The sequence below is a fragment of the Meleagris gallopavo genome, chromosome 3 (genome assembly GCF_905368555.1).
Source record: "Meleagris gallopavo chromosome 3, MGAL_WU_HG_1.1, whole genome shotgun sequence".
Lineage (NCBI taxonomy): Eukaryota > Metazoa > Chordata > Aves > Galliformes > Phasianidae > Meleagris > Meleagris gallopavo.
The window spans coordinates 60,460,692-60,474,369 of NC_139406.1; the positions used below are offsets into that span (position 1 = coordinate 60,460,692).

General features: G+C 45.3%; 1 protein-coding gene and 5 non-coding genes across 6 annotated transcripts in view; 3 read left to right on the forward strand and 3 right to left on the reverse strand.

The window, feature by feature from the left end:
- DNAJC5B (DnaJ heat shock protein family (Hsp40) member C5 beta) overlaps positions 1 to 6,988 on the forward strand; it is a 35,014-nt gene extending 28,026 nt beyond the window's left edge. The window contains exon 4 of the mRNA XM_010709020.3: positions 4,353 to 6,988. Within this exon, the coding sequence (XP_010707322.2) occupies positions 4,353 to 4,447 (95 nt within the window). The 3' untranslated portion in view covers positions 4,448 to 6,988. The remainder of the gene's footprint in view (positions 1 to 4,352) is intronic.
- Positions 6,989 to 8,919: 1,931 nt separating this feature from the next.
- Positions 8,920 to 9,009, reverse strand: TRNAY-GUA (transfer RNA tyrosine (anticodon GUA)). Its single transcript is given in 2 exon segments — positions 8,920 to 8,955; positions 8,973 to 9,009. It is a non-coding gene; the product is annotated as a tRNA-Tyr (tRNA).
- Positions 9,010 to 9,270: 261 nt separating this feature from the next.
- Positions 9,271 to 9,343, forward strand: TRNAR-ACG (transfer RNA arginine (anticodon ACG)). The gene has a single exon. It is a non-coding gene; the product is annotated as a tRNA-Arg (tRNA).
- Positions 9,344 to 9,699: 356 nt separating this feature from the next.
- TRNAR-ACG (transfer RNA arginine (anticodon ACG)) lies at positions 9,700 to 9,772 on the reverse strand. Its single transcript has one exon. It is a non-coding gene; the product is annotated as a tRNA-Arg (tRNA).
- Positions 9,773 to 10,079: 307 nt separating this feature from the next.
- On the forward strand, positions 10,080 to 10,169 carry TRNAY-GUA (transfer RNA tyrosine (anticodon GUA)). Its single transcript is given in 2 exon segments — positions 10,080 to 10,116; positions 10,134 to 10,169. It is a non-coding gene; the product is annotated as a tRNA-Tyr (tRNA).
- Positions 10,170 to 11,979: 1,810 nt separating this feature from the next.
- On the reverse strand, positions 11,980 to 12,052 carry TRNAR-ACG (transfer RNA arginine (anticodon ACG)). The gene has a single exon. It is a non-coding gene; the product is annotated as a tRNA-Arg (tRNA).
- Between the last annotated feature and the right edge of the window lie 1,626 nt (positions 12,053 to 13,678).

Below are 13,678 nucleotides of genomic sequence, written 5' to 3' on the forward strand. Positions count from 1 at the left end.
TTAGGAAAGACCTAAGCAGTCAGCTCACCCTTGTTTGCTTCCATCATTATGGAAAGCCTTATGGTGTTATATACTTACGTTTATTATGCTTAAATTAGCATAATGCAACTGCAAATGTCACATTTCTTTAAGAGGAAGAGTTTTTCCCTCCCTTTTCACACTAATTTACCCTTCCATAAATATGTCACAAAACCCTTATTGAAACAAATGCTATTTATATAACCAGTATGTCAAAGAATGTTGTTTTTACATTGGTTTTGCCTACAGGCATATCACAATAAATATAGCCAGCTTAAAAATTGATCATACTTGGCCACTTAGTGCAAAGGCCCCCTAAAAAGTGAGTGGAACATTTATAAACACAATGCATTACTTTAAATAAACATAATGTACTGTAAGACATTAAGAGAGAGACATTCAAAGTTAGGCTGGATGGGGTTCTGAGCAACCTTATTTAGCTGTAGATGTCCCTGTTCATTGCAGGGAAGTTGGACTAGATGATCATCAAAGATCCCTTCTAACCCAAACAATTCAATTTTGTGATCTCACCTGAGAACTGCAAACATAAAATTAGTCTTGATACTTGTGAATCTATTATGAATTTATGACATCATAATCAAGTCTGAAATAAGAAGGTAAAACTTGGAAGAATAAATTTTTTTAGTTCTGCATGCCTCTCTCTTTTTTGTTTTTATTTTTTAATTTGGCAGGCATTTTGCTGTCCCCTAAAAATCCAAAAATCCAGGACCAATTTCCTCAGAGTCAGGAAAAAATGTGGTCTCTCCTTTTGGTACTGGTGATGTCTACTGACACAAGTTCTGCAATTTTAGGCCATCATCCTATCCCTTTACTCCTACCAAGTCTCACCAAAATAGCCATTTTAAAAAAAGAGTGCATGTTTAGCAAAGTGCCAGTATGTTTTAAGTACTTTGAAGACAATATTAAGTGTATAGGTAGGGCCTGAAGAAATCTAGTTATTTATGTCTTTCCTAGACTTCTCTTCAGTCTTGCTGTATTTTCTTGCCCATCAAAACCAGCTTGCTTAATTAGAGTAGAATTCTACACGTTTTAGAGTCAGATGAAAAAAACAACAAATCAAGAATAAAAGGAAAAACTTCATGACAGAGGATGATGTGAGCATCTTTTCTGCAACTGATAGGAAAATAGATGGGGAGACCTCATTGTGGCCTTCTAATATTTGAAAGGAGCATATAAACAGGAGGGGGTACATCTATTTACTAGGGTGGATAGTGATAGGACAAGAGGGAATGGTTTTAAACTGAGACAGGGGACATTTAAGTTAGATATTAGAAGGAAGTTTTTCACTCAAAGGGTGGTGACGCACTGGAACAGGTTGCCCAAGGAGGTTGTGGATGCCCCATTCCTGGAGACATTCAAGGCCAGGCTAGATGTGGCTCTGGGCAGCCTGGTCTGGTGGTTGGCAACCCTGCACATAGCAGGGGGTTGAAACTAGATGATCACTGTGATCCTTTTCAACTCAGGCCATTCTATGATAATATGATTCTATGATCTAGAAAGATGAAGGATAATTGGTTTTAACTGGCTTTAACTGCACTTCCTTTCCCTCTTCCCCCAGCCAGAACTTAGGGATGCCGGTCAAAAGGATTCAGGTGACTTAGAATGATGCAGATTGGGCTTCTTCGATAGACATCTTCCAATTTTGTGCCAGAGAAACGAATATGTCTTTTATGTAATGATTAGAAATATTCCCATAGGTAATTGAGAAGCAAATGTAATCACTCCTGCAGCAGATTTCATTTTGGAGGAGGAAACAATACAAGAATCCAAATTCTTTACATGCCCTCTGTCCACAGACTGAGCACTCTGGACAGTGATTAATTTCTTTGCTTCCCGCTGTACCCAGTGTATATATTATCACTAGCCAGAACTTTTCTTACTGAGGTCAAAATGTGGATTCTGAAACTAAGGCTATACTTTGTTATATCCAAATATTTGATAGTCATTCTTTGCTTTTCTGAGGAAGGCAACAGCAGTAAGACATCACAATTCCTGATGCTAAAATCTTCTGGGAACAACTCCACCAGTTCTTGCTGTGCTCAGTGGGAGCTGCTTGGAGCCGGCTATTCTGCTCAGAAAATGCAATATGCGTGTTCCGGGAGTGGAGGTTTAGACATGACATTAAAAAAGCATCAATACAGTAATCTGTATCACACCACAGTTTTACAGATGACCCAAGACCCTCTGACACTGGCACGGGGAAGCATCATGCACATGTCTCCAATGTGGGCATGTGATGTTTATTTATTTTCAGATGCACACAAACACTGCAGGTCACCAGATTTTGCTCCTGTTGAAGGCAACCCTGTTGCTGATTTTTGTGGCCCCAGGTGAGATGATGTTTGAATTTGGATTGCCTTGGTGCTTCAATGATGCACTCAAACTGTTTGTCAGGTTTGCTTTCCTCTCTTGTTTCATTATCACCACACAACATTTCTAGACCAACTTTCACTTTACAGAAAATGAAATCCAAGAGAAAAGAAGAAAAAAGGAAAAAGAATTTGAGTAACAAAATAATTTCACAACTCAGAAGCAATAAGTTTTTAGCACTTCATTGTCTCCTCCGCACTCCATATGATACCAATGTAGGCGAACAGTGAGCAAGAGCTATCTATAGAAAGCAGTTTAAACTGTGAATTCTGTTGCACCTCCATTCTGCAGCTCTCCATTAACAAGCTATATTTATTCAGTTTATTATGCCAGAGGTCCCTGCTCTGATAAAAAGCACCATACATCTTAGAAAGGTGCAGGCAGCAAAATATTTATGGAAGGTGTCAGCTCAGGACTGTCCACGGAACAGTTGGAAGCAACACAACATATTTGCAGAGGGTTCTGTTCCTTTATTGCACATCTGGATATTACAGCAACATTAACTGCTGGTCCCAGCCCTCCATAAATGATATTCCAAGAAATGAACAACTTGGAGGCAGCGGAGGGTGGGAGTGAATGCTGCTGAGAAGACTGGAAAATACATAGCAACTAAAAAATGGATTAGAACTGCCAAACTAACGATAACCTGCACTGAGCTCTAAGAATTAATTACTCATGTACTTTTAGAAGTTATGAAACATGTCTGTCTTTGTCCTTGTGTCTAAATTAGGAATTGCCCATACAGAGAAGCTGCTCAGCATTTAATCATCCTTGCCTTTCACATTGTAGGAGTCAAAGCAGTTCTGCCCGCACTGAAGGGAAGCCGTATGGCATGCCATTAGGTTCCTGCTCTGGGTTAAGTTACTTCTGTACGTTACATCTTCTGCCCATGATTCATCCCATCAACTGCCATGTAAACAAGAGGAAATGTCAGATTATGACTTTTTTCCTAAGCACTCCATCATATGGGGAAAAAAGTCATAATTTGTATTCAATTACTCTAAACCCTGTGTTAATTTCAAGAGAGAGATAGCACAGAGATTTTCATATGAAAGCACTATCATCAAAACTACTGAATCCTTAAGAGGCACTCTCTGAGACCCAGGCAGCCTCCTTCCCCCCAAAAAGGTGGCTTGGAAAGAAGCCAGAAGGCAGATAAATGTTCTTCATCGTCAGAGTGAACAAACAGCCACTGGGGAACTTTGCAAGGGTTGAGCTTCTCTCCACTCTGCAACAAATGTATTTTTTTACAGATATATTGGGAAACCAAGTGTATAACTGAATGGAATGAGAAAGCAAAGTACTAAGAAGTCATATAGTGATCATATGAGTTTTTGGCAGTTCCAGACTCATCAAAACAATAGTTCTCAAAATCTTATTGAAAATATATTACATAGGACTTCAGAATGCAATTTAACATTTTTATATAGCTTGCTGGCTTTCAGGATGTCTGATTTCTTCACTCTCAAGCACATTACTGCTCACACTATTTTTTCCTTTTAACTCTCTTTTTGCTTCACTTTTAACTTTGTCTTCCTCAAGACTCATTCCTGGCCCACTCCTGCACACGCTGCCAAGGTCAATGCTTGCTGAGTCACAGCAGCGCTGTGTGTTCCGACATTTGCAGGAACACTTGTGACTGGAACAGGCAGGAACCCTTACCTGCCAACCTCCACACAACACCAGGTAAAACATTGCCCAGTTTAATAACAGTAGCAATAGCCACTCTGAAATCTGCTGTTATGCCTGGACAAGCTGTAAGAGCATCTGTGGACACGGTGTGAACATCACTGTCTCTTCAGCAGGCACACAGCAGTCTCTGAAGCCAAGACTAAGCCGTAGGCCAGGACAGCAGATGAAATGTTGTGGTGCCAAAAAGAAGTCTGACTTTGGCAGCAAGTGAAGGATTCTTCAAGTAATTTTTGTCTCCTTCCTCTGTTTAGATGGAGAAACTCCTATTGTGCTTCAGCCGACAAATGCAACTGAAAAGACGCAGCTCATAGGGGACAGCCATCGGAGCTACCGCACAGACTCCTAGAGCCGGCACACACAGCCTGGTGGTGCTTCCCAGAGGGTGTCACAGCAAGGAAAAACGTATGACAAGCTCTGCAGCCTGTTCCTGTAACTAATAAAGAGTAACCTCAGAGTAATTTCCTGTCAAGACAGAATCTCCCTCTAAGCCACTTCAAGTAGTTTCAGATCTACTCTCTGCAAAGAAATGCCTACAGCCAGTGCAGAGCTCTCACTGGTTCAGACTGCCCTCTTGGCACCATCTTCCCTCTGCAATGCTCACCTTGGTGCAACTGCTTTTCTCTCCAGCCCTCAGCTGGGGTTTCACTTCCCAGACATGGTCCCGAGCCCTCTCCAGACACACCAGCCCCATCTCTCTGTGCCCTGGGGAAGATTTCCCTCAAAGGAAAATCAGTGGCAAGGCTGGTGGGGCTTCTGCAAAGTGGAAGCACTCTCTGGAAAGCAAGCAACGCCTTAGTGATATCAGCCCAATTCTGGCAACTGGAAATCTGAGCCAGGGTGATTTGCTCCAGGGTCATTCAGGTGGTGTTAACAAGGCAGATGAGTCCAAACCCAGAAGCACCAACCAGAATGATGCGCATGCAGGCTCTGTGTTCTCCTGCACACATGCAGACCATGCCTGCACAAGCTGCAAACACCCTAGGGAGAGGGTTGCTGGGCTTGGGTTCTCCTATCCCCACCGTCACAAAGCTTTCCCATTCCTGCATGGATAGGTCTGCTGCTCATGCCATGCAGCCTCAGCTTTTCCATTTGCAGCTGCAATGTGCTGGAAGTTGATACCCAGCCAAGAGCTTTCTGCGGCCTTGCTCACTGCACGGTGCCCTGGCCACAGTCCACACCACCCTGCTGGCACTGGGATTGCATTCATGCCACATGTGCTGCCTTGTGGGACAGTGAGGACTTGGAAGGGCAGAGGAGCAAGCATCCTCCTGGCAGTGTTTGTCCTTAGGTGAGCCTGGGTCCTCCTCTCTTCCCCAGCACAGGGGCTTTAGAACATATTGCATGGCTTTAAATAAAGAGGTAGGGATGAGAAGCACACTGACAGTGATATCCTTGAGTATACAAAACACTCGGTTTTGAGCAAAAATGTGATGCATGTGCACTTCTGAAAAATGAATCAGGTGTATACCACTGTGCAAATCAGTGGAGTTACATGTGAGTACACCTAAAGCAAGCATAGAGAAATGAGACCCCTAATTTGTAAGAGATAAAGAAGAAACTCTGAGATCTTAAACTTAGAACTTCGCTCATTTAACACAGTAGTTTAAGGCTTAGACAGATGAATTTCACTTTATTGATCATGTTACATCAATCACTGTCAGTTCTCTACATTTGCTATTTTTGTTCCTCTAATCACAGTGCTTTGGCTCAAAGGGGGAAGTAATGTACCACTAAATATAGAGACCAGTCAACGTATAGCTAGTCAAAAATCTTATTCTCTTCTTTAAAATTGGATTCTGTGGCTGTGAAACATTATTGTCCTCCTTCTATTCTCACCTTTCACATCAAATATCATTTAGTGGCAGCTAAATTTATGAGAAAAGAGTGTGTTTCATAGCACTAGCAATCACTCCGAGTCAAGAAGTACTACTTTCAACATTTCTTTAAAATTCCCACAATGCATGGATATTTAAAAATCTATCAACTCTAGTTCAGAGTACATGTCTGTTCTCCAGGCACGGGCACTGGGGCCACCTGATGCTCACATTGTCCTCAAGGAAATCTTCTACCTGTGAAGTCCCTCGTCTTGCTCCCATGGAACCAGCCTTGGTTTCACCAGCAGCCACAGATCAGGCCTGAAGCCAGGGAAAGAGGGGTAAATCCCAGATTAGTAAAAGTATTTTGGCAATTTTATTCACAGACAACACCCTTGATGGCCCTCAGGACCCCAGTATATGTGCCAGATCCCAAGTTTACTGAAATCAAGGAAATGATTTCCATGGGCTGGAGAAGTACCGTAAGTCATGTGGTTCTCATTCACTCTTTCTAAGTAAGAGATTTTGCTTGGGAAAGATTTATGACTCTAACTTGCAGAGTGATGCAAATACAAGCGAGCTGCTGCATGTTTGCAAAGCCCTTTTACTGACATGAGGATCTGAACAGAAGAACCACAAAATGTGACAGCCAAAAGCCCCAAACAAACCATTGGCTGAACCTCTGAGTTGGTTCCTCTGGATTTATAGCTTGAAAACCTGAACCACAGTTTGGCTTCAAAAAGACAAGGTGGATTTCAGGGTAGCAGAGCATTTGCCACTCTCCCTGCTGTCAGGATCAGCCGATTTGAGGACATGTGGAGAAAGGATGAATAAGGATTTTAGGATTCAGCTGTCCCATGTGGGTTCACTTGTTTTGCTTTTCAAAAAAGCTGCTAAAGGGAACACAGCTGTGCTTACATGACCTGTTTCTATGTAAAACTCAGTCGCATGCCCATTAATTTTCTCAAAATGTACAATTCCTCAATTTTTCGTTCTATTGTGCTGCTTTTCTTTGGATGTAAAGTGCAATGTATTCCAACCTACCTTTCCTGTCAAACCCTCTGACTAATAAAGCTTGCACATACAAATTGCAGCACTCCCTTTACTTTTCCAAACCATCAACAACTTCACTGCAGTAACTGATGAAGCAGCCTTTGAGTCTGCTGTCCAAAAGGAAGGCCTTGAAACCTGGCATGCTGCAGCTCAGGATTTCCCTGAAAAGGAACAGGGTCTTGGATTGCAGCAGATCTATGTAAAGCAGCCAGGGGTGTAGCCACACACTGCAAAAGCATCCTTTACACAATGCAGCATGCTTGTCTGAAAGTTCAGCAGGGGGTTGAAGTGATGCAATGCAACAGCTTTGCTGGCATAAGGGCCCATATGGAAAGATTACCACCAGCACAAGGTCCATGCTGCTGCTTGAGACTATGGCAGAGCTGCTGTAGCTCCCTGCAGCTGGGAGCTCAATGGGGGATTCTGCATCTGTCCAAGAGCCAGCACAGAGTGACAGATAACCTGGGCCTGGTATAGGACAGGAGCGCTTCCCACTAAGATGGTATCCAACCTCTGTGACCACAGAAGCTCAAGCATTTGAAAAATAGATGAGGAGCAGCAGCTTTGTCTGGAGGTATTCTATAAGATCTGTCCTTTTGAGTGCCTGAGTATTAACACATACCCAAATTCACTCAAAATGCAGAATGGAAGATATCTTAGCGAGTTTAGGACTAACATCAACAAAATGTAATAGAATACTGCCAGGAAGGTTAAACCTCTACTGCCTGACCACAAACATCTGCCTCTAATATTGTGGGGCATTACTTTCAGAGCCGTCCTTGTACAGTAAACTCTTCTGCTTAATCCAAGACACATCAAACATTAGTGCATTCTATTTCATTTCATCACTTTCCTTCCCTAAGGATTAATAGCTAAAATATGGGTATGATTTTTTTTTTTTAAATTGCATTTTTGCTTTTTTTATTTTTTAATAAATAAAATCATTTTTAAAAATAAATGGAGATGTGCAGAACTTGGGAACTGCTGTCCCTGGTCAGGCACCACATGCAACCACACCAGTGGCTGTTTGCAGAACACGTCCAGAGAGGGGCACTGAAGCTATCTGCAGCACAAGTTTTATGGGGAGCAGCTAAGGGAGCTGGGATTGTTCATTCTGGAGAAGGGGAGGCTTAGAGGAGACTTCATTGCTCTCTACAACTGCCTGAAAGGAGACTGTGGGGAGATGGGGGGTCAGCCTCTTCTTCCACGTAACAGCATTAGGATGAGAGGTAACGGCCTTCAGTTGCACCCAGGGAGATTCAGGTTGGATATTAGTAACAAGTTATTCTCAGAAAGTGGCAGTGCATTGGCACAGGCTGCCCATGGAAGTGGTGGCATCGCTGTCCCTGGAGGTGCTTAAGAGACACATGTGGCACTGAGGGACGTGCTTAGAAGGCATGGTGGGGATGGGCTGATGGTTGGACTAGATGATCTTAGAGGTCTTTTCCAACTTTAATGGTTCTGAGAGGTGGGCAGGGTGTCACTGTGCACTGGGGGGCACCTGACTGAGTATGGAACCAGTGTCTTACTGCATGGAAACACCAAGGTGCTTCCCTGTGCTGGAAAAACAGAGTCAGAATGTTTGGGGGAGAGGAGGTTCTGAGAAAACTGAGAACTTCAACGTCCACTTTAACATCCTGGTTAACCGGAGCAATCCCAAAAGGTGTTCTCAGGGCAAGCCATTACTTGCTTTGGGAGTGTTTGTGGTCAACTGGAGCAAGCACACGTCTCATTTCCCAGTGCTGCCAATGGTCAGAGCATCACAGCAAGCCTTTGGGAGGATGGGTATACAGTGCGAGCGGGTCTGTTAGAAGAAAACAAAGAACCGGCAGCTGCTTAAAGAGTAATTAGTTACAAGTACTTTTTCGGGGGAGCCAGTTATAACCGTGGTGTAGGAGGGACAGCGCCCGGCCTCACGTACTGTGAGGGAAGAAAAAAAATTATTGCCGTCTCCTTCGAGCCGGAATCGAACCAGCGACCTAAGGATTCCCGCAGGGAGCGCCACTACAGTCCTCCGCTCTACCAGCTGAGCTATCGAAGGGACTTAGCGGTTGGCGCTCCAGTACAATGGATCAACGTACTAAGCGGCGGCCCAGTGGCGCATGCGTAGTGCGCCAAGATTCTGTTGAGGGAACTGGCTGGAGCCTGCGCTCACGGTGCCGTGGGGCAGGGGCTGGCGGGAGCGCGAGGAGATGCGGCGCGTGCCGAGGCTGCACAGAGGAAGTGGTGAAGGAAGGCGGCAGCCCAGGCGTCCGGAGGTGGTGGGCTCTAGAGTGTAGTGAGGAAATACCTTAGGTATGTCGGGCCAGTGGCGCAATGGATAACGCGTCTGACTACGGATCAGAAGATTGTAGGTTCGACTCCTGCCTGGCTCGTGCTTTTTTTCCTCCTTCTTACACGCACACATAGTAGAACTGGTTTCTTTTAACACGAACTCATTTCTTAGTACTGGTGCGCGCCCGGCGGAGAACTGTCTCCTGGACCCTGTAGCGCAGCCACCGGCAGTCGCGTTCTGGTACTTCCTAATTTGGGAGTTGTGTCTTTAAGTGGGAAAAAATAGGGTTTATTTGTTTATTTTTCAGCAGTGTCAATCGGTGCTGTGCTCCAAACCCCACACAAGCAAGCAGGGTTTTGCTGCCCATTCGGGAGAGACCGCTGAAGGCTCAGCAGCTGTTCCGCAGTCACCTCTGCACGACACAGCTGCAGGGCGAAACGCAGCGCCAAAACAAAGCGAGCCAGGCAGGAGTCGAACCTACAATCTTCTGATCCGTAGTCAGACGCGTTATCCATTGCGCCACTGGCCCCGCACGAAACACCACTCCGAGCCGCCGCCCACTCAGCAATCTGCTCGGTTAGCCCCAGCATTACAGCAGTATGCGGGGACGCCAGGCCGCACGCTGCGTCCCGCGCAAGGCCGCGGAATGGGGACAGAGGCGTGAGGACCATGTGGCACCGCCAACCCGCCCCTCCGGCGCGGGCATATCTGCCAGCAATGAGAGACACCCCGCCGTGCGCATGCGTCGGCCCTCTGCCTGTAGAATGCGCATGCTCAGCACGACGCGCAGGGAGGGGCGGGACCTTGGGCGGCCGCGGGCCAGTGCAACGTAAGTCCCTTCGATAGCTCAGCTGGTAGAGCGGAGGACTGTAGTGGCGTTCCCTGCGGGAATCCTTAGGTCGCTGGTTCGATTCCGGCTCGAAGGAGACGGCAATAATTTTTTCCTACTTTTTGGGGAGAGTTTTGCGATTCTTGCATTCCCACAGCAGTTACCCGCCAGAAGCTGACTGCATTTTAAAAGGGCCTTGCTCCAGGCCAGCCGAGTGCTTGCTCTGTGCTAGGGATCCATTATACACGTGGTAGTGTGCTTGCTTGGCATGTGCTGAATAATAAAGCACTCATATTATGTTTTTGGTTTTTTTTTTCCTGTCTTATGTTCTATTGTATTGCTGTCCTTTATCCTCTTTTCCTTCATGTCTTCTCATTACAGGTGCTACAAGTGTGCAGAAGAACACACTTGGCAAGGACTCCTGGCTGGGAAAGAAGACGTGTGTCTCGAGGCAACCGACTGTCTGCATTGTACGGAAAGAAAGGCAGTTTTCTCCTTCAAAAGAACCTGGAATGAATGTTCTCCACGTGAGAGAGTGCTCTTCAGATACAAGTGCAAAGAAGGCCTGCTACCTGTGGAAATAAGAAAGGCAGGAAAATTGTCAGCAGACAAACAGATCAAGCTCAGCCTGAGTCAAACCTCCAGGCTTGTAGTATGAAGTTAAACACTGTATGCGTTGAACCACTGGCCCCAGATAAGGACTCCGTTAATTAGTACATTTTTAGGTACTCACATTTTTAGGTGTACTTTTTTACGCACATCTCCTTTTCTGTACAGCATGGTGCAAATACACTCCTCTTAAGAAGAACCTAGGAGGAAAGCAGAGGAACAAGGGCATCTGGAAAACAGAAAATGAAGAGAGACATCCATTTCCTTCAGCGTCCATTATCTTACACACCAGCACACACCAACCGTCAGATCTGAATTTACAATCCTAAAACATTCTTTGTTACTTTCCAGGGCGTGACAGGGTACCAATTCCACCTAGGCCCATAAGATCAGTCTTTCATGATTAAGACTCACCTTTTTTTGTACATAGATCTTTTTGCCCCTTACTTCCTGCAGAAGTTCATACAAACTCTTGCATTCCTTTTTACTCATTTGGCACTTTCTCTTGTTCCTGTTTCTAGAGGGTAGTGAACAAAATTAAAGTACGCTCAGAATCTCATCTCTTCTGCGTCATGCAAGCTGGCCAGCTTGAGGCCAGATGCTTTTTCTTTCCTACCCAAGAAGTATAGATACAAATGCTTTTCTGTGTAACTGTATGTTACCTGTAATGAAGTGCAAGATGGGGGAAGATAAATAAATAAATGTTCATTGGAATGAAAGCCAGGAAAGAAAAAGAGGAAATGAGCACCTCCACACTTCAAAAAACAAACAAACAAACAAAAAACAGAAAAGAAGTATGCATTGACCTCAGGACTTGCAAAAGAAAGAGGTTCAGGAACTGGCACAGGCTGCCCAGGGTGGTGTGGAGTCACTGTCACTGGTATTAAGAAACATCTAGATGTGGCATTCACAAACATGGTTAGTGGGCATGGTGGGGATGGGTTGATGGTTGGACTTGATGCTTTAAGAGGTCTTTTCCAATCTTAATGATTCTATGATGATTTTAGCCTCTCGAGCTATGTCCCTATTAAATTAATGCATTAATATAATTGTTTGGCTCGGCTTTTCAGTTGTCTAGGATGTGCTTGTGTTTAAATAACTGCATATCTAGTGTCGGGATAGTAGAGAAGCTTAGTAAGCACTTCATTTAGGTATCTGAGTGGGAAAGGACCAGTAGCAGCAGGCAGCTTGCAGGACCAGCCAGTACTGGGCTGGGTGTTCTTCTTGGTCTGACAGAGAAAAAATAATAATGATAAAATAATAATAATCATAAATAAAATATAATTAAAAAAATTCAACGAGCCAGGCAGGAGTCGAACCTACAATCTTCTGATCCGTAGTCAGACGCGTTATCCATTGCGCCACTGGCCCCGGGCGCCGGCGGCAGCACGGGCGGTGTTGGGTTGCGGGGCGGGGCGAGGCGCTGCAGTAATCGGCCTAAGGGTCCCCGTGTTCCCGTCACTGAGGGGAAAGTGATGTTCGCCAGCTCGGGGTGGAGAGAGCCCAGGGAGAGATGGGGATCCCCTCGGAGTTTAATAACATTTTGGACTTAGTCTCAGAACTTCTAGGGGACACTTTCTGCCTGCACTAGTAGCAGATTGGCTGTGGGTGGGCTGCTGGCAGTCCTCCTGTGACAGCCTCTGGGTGCTCTTTGGTTACTTTCTCTACAGTTGTCCAAGGCTGACATAAACAGGCCTGTTCTGGAGAGAGCCCAGCTGCTGAAAGCAGGCTCTGTGTGGTATTTAACTTCAGCTTCATTAGGCAAAGAGTTAGCAAGCACTGGACATTTTGGAACATGGTAAGACATGAATGGCTCTTCTTTCCATTCCGTAGGAAAAGGGTGAGATTCACACCATTTACTGCCAGGGAAAGTGCCAGTAGCTGCTGGAGACAGACATTAGTCAACACAGCCCTCTGTGAACACATAATGGCTGCTGTCCCTCCCTCAGCAGTGGTGGTTTTGTCAGGTTGCTGCCATGAGCAGAGAGCCCTGTGCGTTGTGTTGCTGTGCTTTGCATGGTGCCTTGGCAAAGTTAGAGCAAGTCCTTAGCCTCGTTCATAAGAACGAGCTGGTTTAGTTTCATCCTCCACTTCGGATAATTCCTCAACGGGCTCCGGTGCAGGGACGTGGTTTAGGGTGCAAACATTGCTCTGGACTATGAGTGAACATGGATGAAGGCCCTTTGCTCAGCCACAGGTCCTCTCCTTACCTAGGACACACAAACAGATGGTGAGAAGATGTAGTTTCTCTGCAGAAAAGGCTTGACTTGCTTGTGAATACTCCTTAAGTTATGGACCATCTTGTGTGATACCGAACATACTATGCTCTGGATAGCAAAGAAGAGGACAGGCCACTCTAGCATTTTCTTGATTCAAAGTAGAAGATATTGCTTCACCTCCACTGCACAAAGCCTTGCAACTCAGCTTGTCCACTCGCTAGTTGTCTGTGGACACTTCCAGCATCTGAGTTAATTTGATAATTTATCAAAGTGTGTAATTTCCCACTGGCGAGAGAGGTGAATCAGCTCAGTTGTGCAAACAGGAGGGCCACACCTTGCAGCCAGTAGTGGTGCAAAGAAGGAGAAAGAGGCAGGGGCTCCCCAATCCCAGTGGCTAGAGCAGCTCAGCTGCTTGCAGTTGCTTGTGAAACAGGAGGTCATGCTGAGATGACAAAGCAGAAGACAGATACTGGGAGGAGGGTAGCTGGGCAGCCCAGGGAATAAGCACAAAAAGTGGAGAAGGTATCCAGTAGGTGAGCCACTGTGTGCCTCCACAGACACCTTACTTTCAATCTGTTATCTCTGTCTTCTTTCTGTTTTCCTTCTTGCTCTCCTTATGTTTTGCAGGTGTTAGTAAGGTGGGTGGAGAAGATGAGGACAGATTCCTCATAATTTGCCTCAGGCTGTTGCTGGGAGGTGGGTGCTGAGTAGCCCCTTCATAAGCAGAGACTTGCAAATAGCTCTTCTTTTGCAGATGGGTTTAACTTTTATTCCCCTG